At 32.8% G+C, this 25,084-nt stretch overlaps 1 protein-coding gene across 4 annotated transcripts in view; it reads left to right on the forward strand.

Moving 5' to 3' along the window:
• Nucleotides 1–17,702, forward strand: part of PCDH17 (protocadherin 17) — a 114,798-nt gene extending 97,096 nt beyond the window's left edge. For 2 of the 4 annotated variants that reach the window (XM_031958454.1, XM_031958455.1), the window contains one exon: nt 13,041–17,702. In XM_031958454.1, the coding sequence (XP_031814314.1) occupies nt 13,041–13,723 (683 nt within the window). In that variant the 3' untranslated portion in view covers nt 13,724–17,702. The remainder of the gene's footprint in view (nt 1–13,040) is intronic. The other 2 variants (XM_023500581.2, XM_031958456.1) reach the window with 1 other exon arrangement.
• The last annotated feature ends 7,382 nt before the right edge of the window (nt 17,703–25,084 follow it).

Here is a 25,084-nt window from a genome sequence, read left to right on the forward strand (position 1 = left end):
ATGTAAAACATTGCTTTAGAGCATTATAATACTTGCTGTTCCTTTGCATACATGCCCATTTAGTTGAAAGGGGTTCAGTGAGAAATTTCAGACATTTCTGCAAAATTAGGTTTTTATATATTGAACCAATATCCGCTGTAGCAGAAATACTATTAAAAGATTAAAATTTAACCCTTCATTTTAAAATACATCTACAGAACTTCTGGGAATCCCAAATCCTATTGGTGGGTACTGATTACTGAATAATAAGCAGGAGAGGATTAGCTACATCTGCATTAACTCTGTAGAGACTGTTAACAATGATACCGATTCTGTTAACCCACCTCTAGCAATTGAACAAAGAACATGTGTTAGTTACAGAATCTGAACAACAAGATTTGTGCTGGTATATAGATGCATGTCCCCATAGAAATCAGATAGCAAAGCAGAGAAAAAAATCCTAATATGAATATCCTGTTTGTTACTTACAACAAGTTAGGCTTAATAGGCATGTTTTCATTGACCTTCCTTACAGGATTAGAGCTTTGCCAGAAAGATGACTTGAATTTTAGATGTGTTCATCCATATCATCAAAGATTCATGTCATCAACCAGAGATAGAACTCACAAACGGAGACACTGAAAACATAAGGGAAATTCTCCTCTTCTAAAGATGAAAAAACAGTAATAGAGTTAACATCCTTTTTATGCCTGAATTTCATTGCAGTGTTTCAATGGCTAGAATTTAAAATTTGGCCTTGTAAGCCAAATAGCATCTTTGTGAACTCTGTGCCAAAGCATCAGTTCCTCTCTGAATGTAAATCAGATACTTTTGGCAGCTGTGTTAACCCTTTGGAAGGTACTGTGGAAATGCTCCTGTAGTAAATTATCAAGATGAAGGCTCAGAGCCTTAAAAAGAGAGTTACTTAAACTTTCAGTTACTGACTAACAATCACTGAAGAAGGAGATATACTGAACAAGAAAGTAGTACATTTTGCATAACGTAACAGTGGGAAGAAGGGGTGAGAGGACAGGATGATTGTTATAACTATGTGCTAAAGTATAATTTTCTTTTTTTAATGGCCAACTCATAGATTTCTATAATTTGATATTATAAATGAACTATTATTTAAATATTGTTTTTGATTTAAACAACAGCACTAAGATAAAAAAATTACCAAAGAAGCAAACCTTTTGACCTCCATATCTGAATGATATTTTAGGCAGGAATTATATTCTAGCTCACAAAATCTTACAGCAGGAAGGAACTTGGGAAGTCTTCTAATCCAGTCTCATTTTAGATGAGGAAACTGAGGCCCAGAGTAGTTAAGTTAATTTTTGAAAGACTGGTAAGTGATCAGGAGCAGAGGTAGAGGTAGAGATAGAAATTAGATTTCATGCTTCCTGGTCCAGAATTCTTTCCACTATGCCATGAATTTATTAATTACCCATATTTGTGAAAGTTGAAGAAAGATGGGAAAATGGAATGCTCTACAAAATGTTAGTTTTCCTTTTATTCATCTTAGACCAGTTTGCAATGGAACAGATTTAATATCATATAGTGAAATTGAGGGAGCTTTCTGTATCATAATAAATGACAATAACAAATGTAATAGTTTGCATGTTAAAAACATTTACATATAAAATATTATTTGAATCTCACAATAACACTAGTAGGTTATACAGATAGGGCAGATATATCATTGCGACTATTACGCTTTTTTTTTTTTCATAAGTGAGGAAACCAATGTCTAGAAAGGTGAAATGACTTGCATACAGTTCCATGATTTTTAAATGACAGTACTCAGATTCAAATAAAGAATTACAGTTGAAAGAGACTTCCTGTGACATGTGATTCAATCAATTATTGATGAACTTTGAGTTTCTGGAAAGCAGGAATTTTTGGGGGGGAAAGAGTGGTTTTCTTTTCTTTGTATCTCTAGTACTTAACGCTATGCCTAACATATAGTAAATGCTTAATAAATGCTTCTTGACTTGAGCAAAAAAGAAACAAGCTAAACTCTGTTTTTATCTTGAACAAGTCATTCTGCCCTTGGAGAATTCCACTGGAAAAACATGCTACCTCCCTGAGAGAGCCTATTGTACTTTTAAATGTTATTAATGCTTAGGATTTTTTATTTCCTTTTAATTTCAAGCATAAATTTGCAACTCCAACTTCCATGCAATAATATTAGACCTACTCTTTATCTTCTGAGCCTTTTGATGATATGTCCAATTTTGCTTCTGTGCATGTAATTGATTTTTTAATTTTAAAATTAATTTAAATTTATTATAACATTATATATTACACAATGTCTTAATAAAGAAATATAAAATATTCTAAAATAATTAGATAAATGAAATAAGAATAGACTAATATTATCTTTGTCCTGAAAGATAGTTATTGGAGAAACCAAAATTACAAACATGAAAAAATTAGAACATTACCAAGCATTTATTAAACAACTAATCTATACTGGGCAAAACAAATTCTACTCAAAAGAAAATTAATATTTTATCACTGTTGTTTTAGTTTTCTGTGCTTGACACATTAATTTATCTTCATTTCCTCCCTTTTCTTTATTTCCTACCATCTATATCAACAATTTTTATTCCCTTAGAAAATTTGCTCAAATTTACCAATCTGTTTCTTGTTCTCAAAACCTATTTGATATGAATAATAAAATTGTTCTGAGTTCACCACCAAGGCCTCATCCTAGTCACCTTCAAATCCATTATTTTCACCAGTCTGTCTACCCTTTCAAATCTCAAATATAGTTTTTATCAAATATTGACTTCATGGTTTCCTGAATTAAGTCAACATTTCCTTAGTGTGATTTTTTAAAATGTATATACATATTCATTTGGCTTTTATTTATTTACTTATTTGTTTATTTATTTTAAGACTGGGTCTCCCTATGTCACCTATACTAGAAAGTCACTCAATATTGATCCCAATGTTATCAGATTGAAAGCTGAATCTGTTTTGTTTTTACTGGGTTAGTTTTGAGGTTGGTTGACACTTCCTTAGGCAACCTGGTAGAATTTAGACCAACCACAGATATACTAAATTCAAATAATTCAGTAATTCTGGGCTCATCCAGTAGGATGGATTTCAGACACACACCATTATGACAGGCTTTTCCATGATTTTCAAAGACATTTTATATTTTAGTTTCACATTCCATTTATGTCTGATTTTTTTTTTACCACTATTATCCAACACAAACCTTCTATTCTGATCAGGCTTCTTTCCTTATTGTTCCACCTACATGACATATTTATGTTTTTCTCTCTACCTTTGCCTATGATGTTTTTCTTCAGCCTTTAATGTCTTCCATTATTGCCTCTTCCACTTCTAATTCTCTACATCCTTAAAGATCTATCTCAGATTAGGTCAACAACTCAAACCTTTCTGATCTCTCCTGAATTTTTTTAATACTGTTGTAATTATTATATACTTTAATGAGTAATTTTTCTTAAATCATCTCATGTTCAAATCCTCTTTGGGAATTTAATCTACTTTGGGAACAATGATAACATTTAATAGTTGTTGTTTTTTTCCACTTGTCCCTCCGGTACCTAAAGTATTGGTAGTGTTGACATAAACATGGAAGGTACTTTGAGGAAATTGTTAGATTGACAGACATTTTCCCCACTAAATTGCAGCTATTTTTTTCACTTATGGGTTTCATTGGGTTGAATCTTACCCTGCACAGAGGTGCAGTCAGGTCCAAGTAGTAAGTGGATCCTATCTTAATATTATAACAAAATTATTTCAGCATTCTTTTTGCTTCCAGAAACATGAATGCTATGAGTTGCCAATATCTGGTTTTGATTCTATGTTTTCTCTTTAATCATTTTTCCTTCTATTTTAATCTTTAATTTTCTCTATGCAATTACTACTTTAATTTCCCCTACCTTAAAGATATGCTGCTCATTTTTCAATGTAATTTCAGAAAATAGCATGGATTTTAGTCCCTGTATTTTGTCCAGAGAGTCACAGAGGCTCATGAATGTTTCCTGAAGGCATGCAGGTGGACTCAACAATGGTTGCAAAATGTTTGAAGCCGCTTGGAGCATCCAGCTGCTGCTGGATTCTCTCAAATAGGATGTAGACCAGTAGATTCTAGCATCTGAATACTCTCATGCTAATGCATCAGAGGAAAATTTTATGATGCAGGTGCATTCCTCAGGATTGTCATTTAAAAACTGCCCATGTTTTCCCAACTCAACCATATTTTAAGAAATTTTTACACACACATATATCTGATATGAATATATGGAAGTCAATTGACAATTAAGTCATATGACACTCTGAGGGTTTAGCCTTCATTTATAGCCATAGTTATTTATCAAATTTTTCTTGTGTAAATAATTTGAACATTGATCAGCATTTGGTTACTAATGAAGCAGAAGAAAAAGAATTGAACCTCAGGACTCATGAAAATAATTATTATCTGTAACATAACAGCCGTTATTGGAGGGATATATATGAGATGAACTGCTTGCAACAGCTAACATTTTGCCCACATATTCCAAAAATGAGTCATAAACAAACTGCTGCATCTGTAATTCACCTACTTTATTAGTTAACCAACTGTTGGTCCCCATGCACAGCTGAGAATCATGGGTAATACAATGCAATATATGAAAGATCATTCAGCTGAAATAAAGTGATTAATTCCTCCTATGTCACATTTTCCCTCACCCATTCTTCTTCTCAGTTGCCCTAGAGGTAAACCTAGCTTATTAAAAATAATTTAAAAACCTACTCAGGTGAATATTGAATATGTGGATGATGGGGGATGGAAAAAAGGACTGAATATATGAAGCACAGGGCACAATTTACTCTGATATTAATAACCCTTTCTCTTCTGATGACCAAAGTATATTTTATACATGTAGTTGTTAAGCAATGGTAACAGATGGAAGTGTTTTCTTTTTTAGTTAGGCAGAGGAAAACCTGAAGACATATTAGGATTAGTATATTAAATAAATCTAATATCAGAGTCATAGATGAAAAGGATGAATATAGATATATATTTAGGTTATTATGTTTCAGGAAATAATTATCAATTATCCTCATCATTAATGTGGAATATATGGATTAATAATCAACACCACAAGAGGAACACCTATTTTGTCTTGAAGAAGCTGCCTGCCAGGACATATTATAATAATATTTTCAGAGAAATGGATCTTTATATATTCAAGAAATATTGGAATTTCTTTCCAGCTCTAATTTTTAGCTTTTCCATTTTATCTGTGCTTGTATACTAGCTCAGATTCACAGAACATGCAATTTAATCTACTATTACCCCTGAATGCCAGCATCAGAAACCTTGATTTTTCATAGTTTTCAATCAGGAGAAGTACCTGAGATGGGGCACCTTACATATGGCGTTTATCTACTGAACATTGGTACTGACTTCCTACTTTGTCAAAAAACTAATTGGGTGTTATGAAAGCTTATATTGGTGAAGGAAAGGGAATTCGAAATAAAAAAGAAAAATGAGAACAAATAAAAAATGGACTTCCATTTATAGAATTTTCTACTTGGAAACAGCACCAAGTTTCAGATCCTGCTAGAAACAGCACCGACTATGCTAAGAAAAGAGCACTCTTTCTATTTAAAGCTATTCACAAAGCAGAAATAAAACTATTTTGTTGACAGCCATGAAGTGGAGAAAATTCCCTGTCGATTTGGGTACTTACTGCCTTAGCCACCAAGAAGCAGAATGTCCCCATTCATGTCCTGTTTTATTTTGTTTTCAAATTTCCATGACAGAGATTTATATCTTCATAAAAAGACAATTAATTTTGTTCTGCAGAGGCAGATAGCATATGTATATGTGAAGTTCTTATGCTTGAAGCATATGCATGGTTGCTGATTTACAAATACGTGGGCTCCCAGGGCATTAGAAGCTAAGGGAATGGTATCATTTTATGTTCTTTAGTGTTTCCTGTTAGTGTTTTAAGATGGGTTGCCTAGCATTCATCTCTGGATGGAGTTGCACAGGGGCACTATGACATGGAAGAGAAGTTTAAACCTACAATTTGTTTCTTTTAAGTTAACTGACTGCCTAGGAGCTGAGAAGAAAGTATGGTGATGCAGCAGTGAACTTGTACTGAAATCAGAAGACAGGGGCATGATAACACTGTATGTCAGAGTTCTGCAATACTTTCTGTAAGCTTGGAGGAAAGAATCTTGTAAGACAAAAAAAACTCCCATGCTTTTTCAAAACAAATGGAGCTCAGTGTAGAATTACTTAACCTTTACAATACTTCCTGTGCATTACCTACCATAGGCATTTATCTATAGGTTTGGGAGAATTTTCATCTATTAAAGAAATAGATACTTGATGCATAATAATATGGAAATCCTATATTTATTAAATTTGTGGAACACTCACTGGATTTTGAAACAATGGCATCATAGAATCTTAAAGGAGCGAAATCAATCAATAAAGGATATATTTAGTGCCTATTAGATGCTAAATATTGTACTAAGAGCTAGAGACACAAGTTGTTGCTGCTGCTTATGATGATGATCTAGATGGCACAGTGGGTCTGACTCCAGGAAGATCTCAGTTCAAATTCAGCCTCAGATATTATTTTTGTAATCCTGAGTAAGTCACTTTACTTCTATATGCCTCAACTTCTTTTTCCATAAAATAGTGATAATAATAGCATTTACCTTCCAGGATTTGTGAAAATCAAATGAAATAGTAATTGTAAAGCTCTTGGCACAATGCCTGGAACATAGGGCGTGCTGTATAAATGTTAGGATGTTGATAATGATGATGATGATGATGACAAAACTCCTTGAAGTTTACAAAGCATTTTATACAAGCCATCTGATCTCATCCTCATGTTAACCTTATGATAAGTATTATCTATTATTATCTCAGTTTTAAAGATGAAGCTGAAATGAGATTAAGTAATTGCAAAGTTAGAACTCAGGTCTTTCCGGATCCAATTATGACATTCTTTCCAACTAACTGCCAACAAATCAAATCATTTCTACTCATAAAGATCTTAGATATCATCTACTCCAACACTGGGCAATGGTAATAATCTTACTAGGCAGAGATGTGTACAGTCATCTCTCTTTGGTTTAAAATTGGGCACTGACAGGCATGTTACCTGCTTCCTTAAGTAGCCCATTCTATTTTTGACAGATTTAATTAATATGATTTTTTTAATCCTAATTTTGAGCTGAAATCTTACATCCCCATAATTTTCATCTCTGGGGATTTGCTATGCTCTCTGGCACCTTTATAAAAAGAAAAAAATTCTCTTTAAGAACTTGAATGCTAAGTCATTGTTCCATTCCCTGCACTGCATTCGTATAATATGATTTTCAAGTAATCTAATCATCCTGACTTCCCTCTTTGAAGCATAATCTACATTGTCAAGATCACTTTTGAAATATGTTGACCAAGACTGCCTGGAACATTCCAGAAATGTTTTGTTCAGTTCAGAGCACAGAGGGACTCTTATCAAAATCATTCTTGTAGCCATTTGCAAAATTGTCAAAATTACCTGATATCACAACAATCAATTTGCTTAAAGTTTTACCTGCATGTAATTTTCTTTGTGTATATGTGGCACAAAATTCTTTTCCAGTGACTTATTTCTTTTGAAGATACATTCTAACATTAAAAGGAATATAAAGATAATAATTCTTTGATGCATACAATAATCCTCATACCAGAGGTAAAATCAAAGGCAAGCTAAAGCTGAAAAGAAAAAAAAAAAAGCCAATGCATTTTGTATTTCTGAGTCTAGTTGGTAGTGCCTCAGATAAACAAGGCTACATCAATATGCAAATTTCCAACAGCTCTACCATTCTGTCTTGTGAAGAGAACTACTGCTTTGGTTCCCCTTATTTCCAAATCAAGTATATACATCTAAACTTCAGACCAAATGTATTGCAATTGTTGATCTAAGTAAATATAAACATCAGATAATCCAATATCTAAAAGTTTAGAGTAAAAGTCAATGCTTTCTCAGTTCCCCCTTTGAAAAATGATCCTTGCAATTCATAGCACTGTCCAATAAGTGTTTTTTATATTTCATTTCAAATACATTAACAGAAAATGTAACATATTTCCAATTTTTCTTCTTTAATGATTCCACAAAATTCTATTTTATAAAAATATTAATTTAACATCAACTTTTTCAAAGATAACATGAATATCATTTTCTACCCTCAAATAGTTTACATTGTTTTACTTTGTGGAGTCATTGGTGTGCATTTTTGAGATGGATTGTTTCTCATCTCTATGCAGAACTAGGATTTTAAAAAAATCTCTAGAGTTAATATAGAATTTATGTTAACAGTTGTATCATTTTTAAAAATTTATAAAAATAAGAATCTACTTAAAATATTTGTTTTCTGTTAGAGATGTGCTAAACCAAATGAATTCCATTTTGAAGAAATTATTTTTTGGAAATTTAAAGATATATTTCTAAGGGGAAAAAAAAGTAATTGTAGAAATGTCATAATGAGTATGCAGTTTCAAAAAAAATCCCCCTGCTGTAAAATAGACAACAGCATTTTATGCATTTAACTACTGACTCATTTTAGAATATAGTATTTTTGGGACAAAATATATATCCATAAATACATTTTATTATTGGATTAGGTGAAAGCAGGATATATATTTTCATTTACCATATATTAAATCAACTTCTATAGGAAACAAGTATAGATTTTTTTTCATAATAACGTTTTGGAGATTCCACTAATATTACTACAAAGTCTACCAGAATAGACTTTTAAAATGTTTCAAGTACTAAGGCATTATGAAAAAACTTCATTTTATTAATATGGAAAAATATTTAGGGTTTTTTCTTTGGTAAGAGTAGAGAGGGGCAGGAATTGTCTAAAGGTCTTCTAGATTATTGCTTCAGCTTGCTCAAGACTAAAGTAAAATGCTTCTTAAGTATCAATTATAGTCATTCCTTATTTGTATATGATGCTTTAGAGTTTATTAGATACTTCACACAACTTACTTCATGGGATTCTCACAAAAACTATATTCAATAAATAGGGGCAAGTATTATTAACCATTTAACAGATGAGATATTGAAACTCAGAAAATCTAAGTTATGTAGATATTCAGTACCAGAGACGGTTCACAAATCTAGGTCTGAATCAATCTATTATACTTGAGCTATGTTTAAAGCTACCAAAAGGGACCAACAACTTCAAATCTTTATTCAGCCAAAGAATAGATTGATAATAAAATGCCACATTATCAGAATCCATAAGTACTTCCCTCTTTTTTCAGCTATGGCTTGTTGTCAGAGTTATATCATAATATAAATATATTTCTTTGGGATTTGATCATGAACTGAAATGATCATTCCCATTTGGACACAAGATAGTTTAGCATTCTGTTTATATGGAGTATCCTTCATGCTGTTTCTTCCAGATGTAATATCTCTTTTTAAATTTTGTTATTATTATTAGCACTACTACAACAGGGGAATTTCTCTGTTTTTCTCTGAGGGATATCCCTTAGACAAAGCTGTCCCAGAATCCTAGCAGTTGAATAGTGGTGTAATCTCCATCCTGTTCAATAAACAATACCTTTCTCTATAGCTACACCCTCATTCAGAGTTATTATTCTGCTGGATAAGTATGAAATCAAAACATGAATCAATCTCAGTCAAATTTGTGACAGAATAATTTGTATGTAATATAGATGCTTAACAAATGAATCTTTGGTGAGTGAAATCTAATTGAAGACTATTTGGACCTTCTCATATAGCATGTCTGTCCAGCTCCCTGTATCTCAGGAAAGAAGACACTGACTTGTAAATGCTATCTGTTTCCAAGGAAAAAAATGCATTTTGTATCAAATTTATTTGCCTATACTTTTTCCCAATTTTTAAAAATATTGTCTTTTATAAATTCTCAATCTAGGCAAGTATACATTTTCCACTGAGCTTACATTCCTTTTCTTTCTATAGCTAATAATTTTACATATCTATTTTAAAATTTGTTCTCCCAGAGGTATAGAAAGCAGTTTTGATTGTCTACCTGCAAAGCTCCAGAGATTTAGGGAAGTCTCTATGCTATTCTTATTTATTATACTCAAATGTCTTGTTAAGGACATATTTTTTACAGGATGAGGAATGAGTAGAGATAGAAAAGACCAAGGCAATAACTTGCTATAGAACCTTTTGGTTATGCATATATGTATAACACATATGTGAATATGTATGTGTTGAATAAGCATATATCTTTTTGCAAATTTTATCTTTCTGTGTATCTATTTCTTTATGCTTACATTTACATTGTTTTTACTTTCCCTTCCACTCTTTCCCCTTTATAAATATTAATCTGTCACTTAGTGGTGATAATTCACTTTGGTTTATGGTCCGTACTACTGGTATAAAAGTTTCTCTTCTATTTACTTTTCTGTCTGAGAATTGTGGCAATTCAGATTATAGTTTAATGGTGGGGTCAGTTGCTTATAATGTATTATATCTAATACTACAAATTTGCTTCGTAGGATGTGGCATAAAGACTAAAATAAGAAAAAATAAACATTATAAAATTTTTAGCACTAGAATTCAAGATGCTTATACAAACAGAACTCATGATTTCACATTCAGGGTCAATTTAGATTTTTTAAAAAAATGATTACATTATTCTCTTTTTTCCCCTCCCAGATCTTTTTTGCTATTTTTATTTCATTTTTATTCATATGTAATTCAGTCAGTATCAGGCAAGCTAACTTGAAAAAATGAAAGATTAGTTAAGATTGGAACATAAAATTGTATATGCAATTTCAAGGAGTATGTATAGGTGTTGAAAAACTTGGAAATTTATGCTCTAAAACATGTAACTATATTACAAGGAATAATAGATAGTGACTTTCTTTTCTCTTCTCTCTCTGTCTCTGTCTGTTTCTCTTTCTCCGTTTCTCTCTCTCTCTCTGTGTGTGTGTGTGTGTGTGTGTGTGTAGGGTTGTGGTAGGTGAATATAATAGTAGATGTAGGACCAGATAAAATTGAAGATTTGTGGTTCTTGGTTCAACAAGGCTGAGGATATATAAATTCAGCAGATTAATCCATATTACTCTAATAAGCCTGTTGTTAAACTGTTTTCTAGAAAGCAAATGTGATTGTCACAAATATCAGCTGTATATGATAAGCAACCAATCTATAGATAATTCAGTAGACTAGACCTTATAAGGCCATAAAGATTTTTTGAAAGTCTGATGAATTCTCAAGATTTGTTTATGTATATGTGTTTATGCATAACAGAATGTTTCAACTCATTTGTTCAGATTATCTACAAACTAACTCTTTTATAGTCTGTTGCATATGTATTTAACATATGTATATATGTGTGTACACTTTAGCTCATTCACTGAAAATAAAATTTAAAAATTGACCTAAATGAAAGTGAGACAATGTACCAAAATACTTTTGCCATTTTCAAAGTGTGAATATTTCATGCTATGAAATGACATATTTTTCTATAATGGCAAGATACTCAGAAACTTCCTGTTATGGAGGAAAGAAGTTTATATAGTTGAATTTTTAAAGTAACTTTCAAATACCCAGAAATATGTTTATATTGTCAATGTAAATTCAGATTTGAAACCTTCTTTTATAGTACTTCTCCCCCTCCCCCCATTCTGTATGTTACCTATGGGTTAAGAATGCATTTTTATTTTGAAAAATTTGGCTATGCAAGCTAATAGAGATTATCCCACATTCTGATCACTTGAGAGTATTACTTACCCTCAGTTAAAGAAATTCATAGAATTCTCAAATGTGCAGAAGAAATTAGTTCCCTTATAGTCCTTTGATATATATATACTCTTTCTTCACAAGGAACTTCAATTGGCTTAGAATGGATCAATTCCATAGATTATAAGATCTAGGCCTGGAAAGGAACTTATAAATTTTAGCCCAACCCTTTTGTTTTATACATGAGTAAGCTAAGGCTTCAGAGAAGTAAAGTGAATTGGCAAAGTTCTTTTAACAGTATATCAGCTATCCCAAACCAAGGTCCTCTAGCTCCCAAATCAATTATTCTTTCTACATGAAAGGAGTAATTATTTTGGGCAATAGAACCAATTTAGGCAACTTAGTGGGGAATAGTTACACTTCAGAATATTGGGGTCAATTAAACTGCATAGAAGAGAGAAATTTTCCTTCATATTTTCTTGTTCAGCATCTTTGAAACAGAAGTCATTAAAAAAGTTTTATTTAGATACTCCATATGCCTATTGGCAAAACAGGGAAGCAACATTTTTTTGCAGAAAGCATTATCATTTGAAACAGAATGTCATGATTTGTCATTCATTCTGAGCTCTATCTCTTGAGCAAATCCATTTTCACATACTTGCACTAAAACAAAAAGCAGGAGTGAAGAAAACTGATTACATGATCCATACGCATATCTAATAAAATACCAGTGTGCACTTTTTGACAAGCTTATTCATAATGCATTCTGAAAGAAAATTCCATTTCTCCATTCTCAGCAGGAAAAGTAGACTTTTTAAGAAAACCTTTTATTTTATGACTGTCACCCAAAATAACAATTACAAGCAAAGTGGAGGTAAAACATGAAAAACCAGCTTGAAGATTTTTATGAAAGTCTGAAAGCCAGTCATTGCCCTGTTATTTGATTTGAAAAATTAATCCTGATAATACCTTTTGAGTTGCTTAAGTACTGTTCACCATTTTCTAAGATGAGTTTTTCTGAACAAAGACTAACTGATTTCTGTAGCAGATTAGTTTATGGGGAAGCTTTCTCAATTCTGTTGAGAATGATTCTCCAGTGGCAGCCTTTCACTTCCTCTGGGCTATGGGAATTCTTTAATATCTAGAGAATAGTGTTAAATAAAACTATTGTCTCAGCCTGAAGGTTTATGCAACCCTACTGAAATGTTTTAATTATTGTTTTCTTTATTTTTTTAATTAAAAGACCAGGGGTCAAGCAAGCCCACTGAGACTGATCACTGCCTCTATAGAAATTTAAAGGAATATCTAATGATTGGACTTGTTTTCTCATTTGTTTTACAGAGCAAGAAGAGTGTGTTAATTGTACAGATGAATGCCGAGTCCTTGGTCATTCTGACAGGTGTTGGATGCCCCAGTTCCCTACAACCAATCAGGCTGAAAATGCAGATTACCGCACAAATCTCTTTGTACCCACAGTGGAAGCTAACGTTGAGACTGAGACTTATGAAACTGTGAATCCCACTGGGAAAAAGACTTTTTGTACATTTGGAAAAGACAAGAGAGAGCACACTATTCTCATTGCCAATGTTAAACCTTATTTAAAAGCCAAACGTGCCCTGAGCCCTCTTCTCCAAGAGGTTCCCTCAGCATCAAGCAGCCCAACCAAGACATGCATTGAGCCTTGCACCTCAACTAAAGGACCGATAGATGGTTGTGACGCCAAACCAGGAACTCTGGCAGAAGCAAGCAACCAATACCTGTCTGCTGACAGTCAGTATCTGTCGCCTAGTAAACAGTCAAGAGACACTACGTTCGTGGCCTCCGATCAGATGGCTAGAGTCTTTGCGGATGTGCATTCCCGAGTGAGTCGAGACTCCAATGAGATGGACTCTGTTCTTGAGCAGTTAGACCATTCAAACCAGGATCTAGGCAGAGAGTCAGTGGATGCGGAGGAAGTTGTGAGAGAAATTGATAAGCTTTTACAAGATTGCCGGGGAAGTGACCCTGTGGCAGTGAGAAAGTGAAAGGAAAAAAAAAAAAAAAAAGCATTGGCATTTTCTTGCCTCTTCTGTTGATTTAGAAACAATCCCCCCCTGGTTATTACAGTTTGACAGGGATGAAGGAAGACCAATGCTGCTTTAAGGCTTTTAGTGAACATCTGAAGTGCCCACAAGTATGTTCTTTTCACTGCTGTTTCTTTTTCACAGATAACACTGGTTTCATTTTGACCAAACTTACACTAGGATAGAGTCAAGTATGCTTAAAGAAGGACGGAAAAAATAAAAATAAAGAGAGAGGAAGGAAACAAGGGAGGGAGAAACATCTTTTGACAATCTGTTAAGAAAGTCTAAGATGAGAGGAATGAAATCTTTCTGATCCTTGAAAGACTGTCCTCCATGGTTAATGCTGACTTTACTGTTTACCTATAACCCCGTGAAAAACAGGGTTAACAAAATTTGATGTGTGACTCCAACAGTCATCACAGGTCTCTACTGAAAGTCCTGAAAAGATCTTTGCAGTAGTCCAAGCTACGCCAAACATTAACACACATTTGTGGTAAACGTTTCTGTATAAAGTTACCTGCCACACATGAATACACAAAGAACATTCCATATCATTAGTCAACAAAGCATATCCTGGTCATTCGTAATACACTTCCTGCCATATAAAAGTTAAGTGTAAAAATGATATAGTCCATTTTGTCCTGCACACACATTTACTATTTCACTTCATTAAAGATGAAAAATTTTAAAGGTTTAAATGCCTATTTAGCATTTTAGTGTCCAACAAACATATAAATAATGATCAATGTTTTAAACTTGAAGTTATAGAGAAGTTTTCAGAAAAAAAAAATTAGTTACCATTGGATGGTACTATACAGAGAAAATTAACATTATTAACACTTTTTTATCCATTTGTGGACACTAAAATAGCTCAGGAAAGTGAAAATGTCTTAGACATACATGAATCACATGACCATTTAAATGTGCAAATGTAAGAAGATTCAATGTGTTTACATCAAATGACATATTTTTATTGATTTATTGCAGATTCAGTGCATATGAGCCAAATTGTTGAGTGTATAAGAGCTATATTGTGTATTTTATTAAATTAATATATAGTTGTGTTGCAAAAATATTTGGGCTTATATTGTAAATGGCAAGTGTTGCCTCGGTAGCTGTCGAACTCTATGAGTTTTGTTTTTTCCTGCTTCCTTTTCCCCATGGAGTGTGGGAAGCAGTGCCTCAGAGCAAAGTCTCTTGTTTAATGTATGGTCTAGCAAGTACTACAGTACATAATCTGTTCAAAATGTATTTGAGTGAGCTGATGGAGCTAACTGAAAAGGTCAGAAAATACATCCATCAGTCATGGTTATGTGCAAGTCCTTGTAGAAGCTTCTTATTGAAAATTCATGTTTAATAACAAAAAATTACACTTGAACCAATACCTGGAACGTCCTTGGATTCTTTCTCCCCTCATAACAATACACTTAGCTTTTGTTTGTGTAAATATATTGCCCCTGATAAGTATTTTAAGGACTTCAAAACTCATGCTGCCATGTGCATGTCTAGGTACCAGCACTGTCTATGCCCATGGTTTCTTCTTATGTGCAATCTGAAAATTACAAGCTTTTAAAACAATAGTATTCTTTCTATTTTGAAGAGCTCAATTGCTTTCTTTGTTGGAGTAGCTTAAGAGTGTTTTTCCCCCTACTTTCTACTGTTTTTTTTTTTTTTAAGCGAACATCAAAATTACTTACAAATAATAATGGGAAACCCTCCAATTTCAGATGGTCAAAACATGAAATTAACCCAGTAAGAGGAATCAGGAAATGAGAAAACGATTTGACTATTTTTTCCCCTTGAGTTTTTAAATATCTGGCTTTTTACAATTTCATAACAGAATATTAGAACTATACCTTAAAAAGTGCTGTGGAGTTAGATGAAAACTATTTGTGCACTGGAACAGAGAAATACATTATTGTGAAAGTAGGGGAGAACTCCGTGCCTTTCTTTCTGGTCACCAAGCCAGTTCAGAAACAATATAAATTTATTGGAGTCCTTACATTTAAAAATGATGATGCAAATTCAATTTTGCAATTTCAGACCTCACAAAGTTCTATTTAAGCTATTTCCATCAATTTCAGATGTGATTTTGGACAGTACCTCTTGCAAAACTGTTTTCAGAGGGAAGAACGATCAAATCTCATCAACCTTACAATCTTGCAAAGAATTGTCTTTGGTTCCTGGTAATAACTTTTCCAAAGTACTGCTCTTGATTTTTATTATTCTTAAATATTTAAATTAGAAAACAAAACAAACAAAAAAAATAAACAAGGGAACTTGTACATGTTAAACCCAATTGCTCTTTGTATTTTGGACAATTTATGTATCTGAAATGTGTTGTCTCTGTTATACAATATTATTTTGCCAGGAGACTACAGGTTGATTTAGCTTGATAGCTAAAATTTAATGGAGAAGTGACTGTGCTATTTAATTCTACTAAGCATTGTCTTTCTTTTACTAGACACAGAGAACTACACATTTTTTTAAAAGGTGGTGTTTACATGAAATTAACTAAGAGCGAATAGGGTTCATTTTTTTCAACACTCCTAACCCTGACCAACCAGCTACACCATTCATTGTATGTGTCTGAATATGTTCAAAATAAATGAACCACGAAACATGAGATTTTAAGAATTGGTTGTGCCAATGTAAGAAGAATTTACCTTTAGGCTCTCTGTCACTAGTGATTTACTATTTTTAGGTGTTTAACACATTATATGTATTTAGTAGTGATTATTTATTTACTTGACTGAGGTAATTCAGCACCCATGACTCTGAGCTTTCTAGCTGAGTTGAGGGAATCTTGCTTTCATTCATTTGGCCAGCAGCTACCTTTGTCATAGACCTCTGGTGCTTTGCTTCCCATGAAGCCATCTGAGATTGCCAACTTCACACTTTTGAAACAGCCTGTATCAGCCGGCAATGCATGATCAACCAGTGGAATTTGAAGGGGCCTTACATCATATATAAAACAGGGAAAAAAACCTCTCATCATCAAATTGAGCTCCACCCTATTCAAACACATACATATACATACATAAAAGTTTAATGATTAGTTCATTTCTCACTTACTAAAAAAGTACTATTTTTGAGGTCAAGCAAAATAAATGACATTTTGTAGAAACTTTTGAAAGATAATGTTCCGACAATTGTTTACTGCTAATAACATTGCATACAATACTTAGAAGGAAGGAGAATTAGTGTTTTTTAGGTCTTTCTCAAAGTAAGTGCTAAAGGGGGAAATCCAACAATTTCAAAGAATATTTTAATAGTTTTGCTTTAGTGTCTGTAATGAACCTTACTGTAGATGATAATATGTTAAGGTTGATTCACCACACCATAAATTAACTGGATTCATGGTCAGAAAATTGGCTTACACTGATACCCCCAATTAACAGAGACCTTTTTAACTATGATGTGCCATTAGAGCTTGTAGATGGTACCCATTTAGAAATATGGCCATAAAAATCATGTGATGACCAGTAATGGAGCAGGATGCTTTATTAAAACCAGCTTTAAAACTGAATGTTACTTAATGGAGTAGAAGTTGCTGAGGTCAACAAGTAGTCTAAGGTCTGACATAATATACATGCACTCATTATTGTCTAATTACATTCTTTTTGACAACAGATAGCATTTATCAGAGCATTAATTCAGATGAGAGTTTTGGCTATCAAGATTTGTGGATTTGAAACAGAACTGAATGCGACCTGATTCAAGTCTTGATTCCCCTGGCCCCATTTTTCCACAGGTTGGCAATTCCATTTATCAGCTTCATCATTCCCATAAAGTTCTGAGCTGCACCAAGAAATTGGTGAACAAGGACAACAAAAGCAGCATACATTGTATGGATTATCTCAACGCTATTGTCTAATGGCTGTGTTTAATGTGATCTATCTGGAAAATGAGGACTACGAATAAAAAGCAATTACTAATAGCTGTGTTGCCTCTTCTTGCATTCATTAACACTGGAAGCAATGTGTTAAACACTGCATACCACAGGGAGCTTGGTGTAATTACTTTGGAAAAGCAACTTGTGGCAATGCAATTGTTACTGCTAGTTCTCTGCTCATCCAAAAAAAAAAAAAAAAAAAAAAAGATATGGACAACCCTATGAATCTTCCTTTTTTGTAGATCAGAAATAGTATTTCAGTGTTTTCTCAGAAGGACAATTTGGAATCTGCAGATTTAGAGTGTTCAAAATGTCAATCATGCAGTAACCATGGGGCTGGAGAAATATAAACTAATATAGATTCCGCAACAAGTCAAATCTCAAAGAAATCAATGAAAAAACAAACTATTTTTTAGTGACCTCAAGCCTGAGTGTTCACATTTTTAACTGACAAAAATCACACTCTTATGGTTGTCATATAAAAGATGTGCTTCATTGTTCAGGCCAATCTAAAAGTAATTAATATAGTTAAAAAAGAAATGGACAGATTTGGGAATTAATCTTTGTAATCTCCTGGTGAAAAGTCACTAAAAGAAAGGAACATTTTAACAGGAAAACAGTTTTTCAAGTCATATCATAATCAGATCAATATGGCTAAGGTATAATTAGTAGCATTTTGAAAATATTTTCATTTTTACAATAAGTTTACAATTTTTACAATAGGTCTATACTTTACAACACATCTTTAGCATGTCAGGTAAGACTTTGATTTCATCTAACAGGAAAAAAAAGTTACTTTGGTTAGTATTTGCATAGCTCCTCTGAAATATTCTTAGAAGTTTTATAGCTAGAAGCAACCTTTGAGGTTATTTATTTAAATCTCCTCACTTTATAGATGAGAGAAGTATCACATTGAGAGGAAAAGTGATATTCAAAATCATAAAAGTGAAACGAGAAAAAAAACTTTCATGATTTACACAGCCTAATATGCTATACTTTATATTAAACTGGCATAATCTGAAAACCAAAGACATCATTTTAGTATAGTCCTGCCAACTGTCCCATACTGTATATAACATTAACTTTTGTCTCTTGCAGTCACTAACTTCAAGCATAATATAAATAACTTGGTTAAATACCTTCTTTAAAGGAAAGGCCCATTTTTTTTAAAGCAATCCAATCATTGATTCTATGTATATATAGATGGCACTCTTAATTCAAACTGTTCATGAGTGTAGTTCTTTGCACATCAAAACCATTTAGTAGAGAGTCCATTGTTATATAGTAGTAGCTAATTAACTAGAGGTTCCTAGATCTCCAGTCACTCAGAATATGCTATAGAGACTTATGCACAGGACTGCTCTCCCAGCTTTATTCCTCATCAGTGAAATATGAAAATTACCTAAATCATATATTTTCAGTCATAAGTACCCAAAGGCTGGATTTCCTTGACAATAACACAGAATATTCTGTGCAGGAGATGTGCAGCTTGAATTCTTAAAGGTCAGGATAGTATCAGCAGTGCACATAGAAACAGACCAGAAAGTTAATGAACCATCTTTAAGCCTTTTAAGGTACACTTTCCAGGATGCTTATAGCAGACTTCACAGAAGAAAAAATAACATCTTCTATTCATTTTTATGTTTAAAAATAATAGTTCCAGGTAACACTCATGTTATATGTAATGATTAGATTCTGTGCTATCCAGAATTAAAAGATGCAATTTTCTAGTCTTCAAATTTCAGAGTTAGTTTATTTTCCTCAATTATTTTCCTCAGTTTTCACAGCAAAAATAGTATTTTCTTAAAGAGATTAATTGTGTGGAAACTTTTATGAAACTCTCTTCAAGTTGCCATTTTTAATTTGTGTTATATGACATGTATTTCTCAAAATGGATGTACTGAGAAAATAATCAATGTTTTTCCTTGGGTTTAAATTGTCCCTCCAAATAATAGACACTTTTATTCTAAAAGAAGTTATAATTTATCAAGGATTACTAAGTAAATTCAAAAGGCAAAAAATAAATACCTCAATGATTCATCACTGATAACAACTACTTTTAAGATTTAGAAAACCAAGTTCTACACAACTATGAGATGTAAAGCATATTGATTGATGTTGTTCAACTGCTTGCTAAATATCTCAGTTTTTCTAACAGTTGTTCTGTTAGAATAAACCTAATTTTCTGCCCCATTCTCTATTTTACTATGAATACTGAGAAACTCATACATTTCTCTCTGAAGGAGTTGCTTCAACCTTTTAGTGCTATTTTTCTCCAAAATATCTCTATATTCAAATGATGTTGAATTGTTTTCTACCTCTCTCCAGGCTTCAATTTCAAGTATCACATATTTGGGGATCATCCGTTATAACTAAACAGAATAATGCAGATGGAATGTGGAGTTTATTATTCTCATTTTTAACAATACTTCCTATGCTATCCTTGCAAGAAGGTCAAAGGCAGTGCACTAATTAGTTGTGTGAATTTGGAAAATCTTTTAATCTCTCTGAGTCTTACTTTCCTCATTTACAAAGGGAGAAGTTAGACTTGATTGCCCCAAAGCCTTCCTTGACCTAAATTTATGATCCCAAATTCCTATATCCCAGGAAAGCATGGAAATAAATATATACCAAATGTTCTGATTAGCAGTCTACACTTGGTATGCATAGCTTCCATGAACCCACTTAGCTCTTGTTTTGTTTGTTCACTTTTTGCCGCTATTAGAGGAGTCATGGGACAATTCTTTAAATTATGTTAATTTACTTTAAATTATGTTAAATACAAAATGTGTTAACAGACACATGTATCTTTATGTGAAATTACATACATTTAATGCACATATATAAGCATACATTTTTATATATACACATACATGCATAAGAACACAACATGTATAAATATACACTGCACACATACACATGTATGCATATACATACATGTGTATCTGTTTACATATGTACATTGCACAGTATATAATACATGTCTGTGTTGTGTATGTGTATACACATGTACACATGTGTATACACATACATATATAAAATTTGACAAGCTCAGCAAAGGAACATTCCAATAATTATTTACAATATTAGAAAATGCAGACTATATCTTAATCCTTTCACTGGAAAGAGAGACTCAAGAGTCAAGCGTTAGAGAAAATGTAGAAACAATTTCTGAAATATTAAGAGAATTGTAAATAGAATGTTGTCCATGAAAAATTATATGATTATGTGCTATTTCCTTACATTAACAAATCATTTGACTTCTTATACTCTTAGCTCCTTAAATATAAAATGTAGATATTACCTTTGGTGATTATCATAATGATCATTTATTGAGTACCAAAAACACAGAATAGCTTTTTAAAGTGAAATTAGGAGGGATAGGGGATAGCTTAGGGGAAGTTAAAAAAAAAAGAGTCTCTTGATTATATGTATTGTTTTATACATCTATAGGCACTGATAGGCAGTTTAAATACTTTATGAGTTTACCCTTGAAGTGACACTGCTTTAATAATAATAATAATAATGATAATATATTGAAAGAGTGACAGTGATAGTGTTAAAAGCAAGCATGTTGGCAATCTAGCACAAATATTAATCACCATCCCCAGTCCATAATAAGGATTTTATTTGGCATAGAATGTCCTAATATATAATAATTTGATGAAAATTGAAGTTATTATAAATTGTAATTAATATTGAGTCTTGCCAACAGACCAGGAGTGCTTTTTGCAACACTTTTTGTCTTTAAAAGCTGCATTTTACAACTTATACTAGCTCCAGTAATACATATCACAGTCTCTCTGGTTGTTCTTCCTTCCACTGGTGATTCATATTATTAGTCCAAATGTAAATGGAAAACTTGTTCAATTTTATTTGTTCTGTAATCTTCCTATTAAAAACAAAACAAAACAACAAAAACACAACAACAATATAATTGCTGGTTTGCCACCATTATTCAATCTAATTTACTTACTTAATAGCTCCTTTGCATCCTGGAACACACATTTTTCTCAAAGAATGTTATGAGTCCACCTGTCATCTTTTTTCTAGTGTACAAGAATAGAGGAGATCAGATTGGGACAGTTAAATCAGAAAAAGAAAAAACAAATAAGATAGACTCTTTCCTAGGCTCTACCAATATTAACCTTGTTGCTCATTGGTAAAATGGTCACTCATGATTTTGCATAAAGAGAAAATGCTCATTCCAGCATTTTAGTGGTGTTTTATTTTTAAGTTGCTGAAATTCAGTACCTCACATTTTCTGAAATGATACTAATGTACTCTATCATCATGAGGTGAAGTGTGAAAGACAAATGATGATATATAAAAAGATAAGATATGGCTTATCAGATGTGAAAATCATGCCAAATGAAGAACTGCTTTTTCTTGGTTTTGACAAGATCTGTACTTGTAGGTAACTGTGCCCTATAAACTTTAGACCTCTTTCTATCCACAGAAAGTTATCAAAAGTGGGGATTTTTTTTTCCTTTTAGCTGAATCATATTCGTTATATATATTTTTTCTGTTTCTAGGTTCAAATCCTGGGGTGACAGCTATCATTTTAGAGGTGACTCATTGCAGTCATTTAGAGAGTTCCCTAACAGATGGATAGGTCTTTGTTTCCCAGGGAACCTTGTCAGGTTATGATTTTCAACAGTTTTTAATCATTTTAACAAAACTTATACGCATATGTCAATTACCCTATTCAGAAATGCTAATAATTTAGTAATCTGCGAATGACAGAAAGCTTTTTTCTTTTTTAATCTATAACATTTCCTTTTTAAGGGATGAAAAACATGAAACAAACTTACATTTAAATATCACCTCTCCGCTTTTTTCAAGGAATGATTTTAGACATTTAAAAAGATACATTTCATTTTTATATTGTTGATTATTTAATATCCTTGGATACATAATAAAAAGAACAAGAAAACCTTATTGCTAACTTATGAACTTGTATAATTTTTAGATGATGAATCTGAGCTCTTGGGAGATTAAGTTATTTGACAACAATAGGAGTCCTCTGAGTCCAGAGTACTTTCCCCTCTAGCAGGCTACTCTAAGAAACATTGTCCTGTGCAACATTAAGGCTTAAAGGTAAATGGAAATAAAGGCTATTTCAGTTCTAAGGAGACTATATTTCAAAGTTTTCATAGAAAATATACCCTAAGTGAATTAAAGGAAAACAAAACAACTTTGGCGCTTGCACAAATATATACACACATTATATGGTTAAAATTTCTTTTAAAATGTTCCTTAGAACAATCTTGCCATCTACATCAGTATCTAATTTTCTTGGTGTTAATAAGATCAGTCAGGTCTTTCCTGTCAATGCTCACTATATGATGGCAGCACTCACCATCATTTCTCCAAGAACCCAAAGAGGCCTTTGTCTCACGTGCCACTACTTCATAGGAAAAATACCCTCTCTGGTCAAATGCTCTTCAATGAAGTTAAACAAGTGTCAGCTGGCACCATACAGCTCTGTTATAATGAAAACATGAGGTGGCTGCCATTACACAGTCCTGCTCTAATGAGAACAGTAGGAGACTAGCATTACAATGGTCTAATGAAAACAGGAAATGGCTGGCATTAAATTGGTATAATAAAAGCAGGGGGTGGCTGGCATTACATTGGTACAATGAATAAATTAAGAGATGTCTATCTCTACCAGTCTCATCTACATTATATATGACCTCAATGCACACAATATCATCCTTGTCCACTCAAAGTCATGCCAATGACTACTTCAAAAAACTGTTCGGGGTTATTGTTTGGAAGAATCAAAATATTCTGTTTGTGTTTACTTAAGAAAAAATGTGACCATACTGGCAAAAATGGCAAAATTTAGACCAAGATCTTTCTCTTTTTGAAAAAAACCAGGATAATTCCTGACATCCAACCTGATAAAATGTGAAGGTTAAAGAAGCTTAGCTAAGAATGAAATCCAAATCAAGTTGCTTCTTTGGTCTCCTGTTTTCTTGACCCACTCTTTTCAGTTAAATATACAGGGGTGACAAACTATTTAAGGCTATTTCACAAAAGGAACAGAAAAAGGGGAACAAAAATAAATGCTGAGGAAGAAAAATAAAAAAAAAAAAGAATTTAAGAAGAAAATCAATCATTCAACTAATGGGATTTTTTGACTGATCAAAAAGGTCAGAATTTCTTATGCCTTGTTTTTCGACTTAGCCTCCTTAGTTGAGAATTTTTGTTGTGGTTGTTTTTAATTATTACTGCAACAGGGGTCTTGTGTGTGGCTCCCAGACCATAAATATACAAGAGTTGTCTGTTTTATTGTGACTTTTATGGCCATCTGAATCTGATTCATTCTTGTCTCCCTAATCTGGGGTGGATTCACAGGCAAGTTCATAGAGTTCAAGGCCAGTACATTAAGACAGTCCATCAATCTACTGTGTTTCCTTGTTGCTCTAACGCCCATTTTTCATTTGGAATATCAACCACATTAAAAAAAAAAAAAAAAGGTTGGCTCCCCTGTAAACTCGTATATAAGAATGGGGAAGAATGAATGCATTGATTTCTTCCCCAAAACAAGGCTTGGTATATTCTATAGTTCCATTTGAAAATATTTTGCTTCCAGAAGACTTATACATGCTCCCCAAAGCATCTGCTTCTCTTCCCAGAAGAATCTAGGGGGAAAAATATTCTAGTCAGGTACCACAAAGTAAAACAGCACTATGATGCAAATTAGGGACCAATACAGATAATCCAACAAACTTTCTCATTCATTATTTGGATACTGAAACTCATTTTTCTCTGATCTGCAGTTTACATGTTGTTTTATAACTCTTCAGAATTAGCTTAAAGAACTAATGCTTGAAATTTTATGAAAAAGCTTTTATGTCTAACTTATATTGGATGAAGCAAAGAACACTGAGACATGATAATTTTCACATATTCTCTAATTTTTGTTTCAATTGAGGGATGGGACAATTTTTTCCCCTTTATTTTTCTTATTAGAAGATCTCAAAATAAGTTGTATGAAAATTTAGTCTGGGTGAGGTGAAAAGAGGAGGACAAACTAAGACTAGGAAATTTGTTGTTCTCTCCCTAAACACACACACACACACACACACACACACATACATGCACACACGCATGCACATGCGCATGCATGTGCACATGCTGCTTTATATTTTCAGGACTCAAATGTGATTTCTGATGACCAGTACCTTAATATGTGTGTTATATAAAGTTGTTTCTGAGTTTTGCATTTAGAAATACAGATATGGTTTAATTGAGACCAAGAAATGCATGCCACACATTCAGAATTAGAAACTGGCTCTAGGCCATCAATCCTGGCAACCCAGAAGCTGATTTCATCTTTTGCCAAGTTTCTGCTAGGCCCAAAGTAACTAAATCGGAATTGTAGTGTTAAACTCCTTCAAGAGAGGAGGAACTAA

The sequence above is a fragment of the Sarcophilus harrisii genome, chromosome 3 (assembly GCF_902635505.1).
Source record: "Sarcophilus harrisii chromosome 3, mSarHar1.11, whole genome shotgun sequence".
In the NCBI taxonomy this organism is placed as follows: domain Eukaryota; kingdom Metazoa; phylum Chordata; class Mammalia; order Dasyuromorphia; family Dasyuridae; genus Sarcophilus; species Sarcophilus harrisii.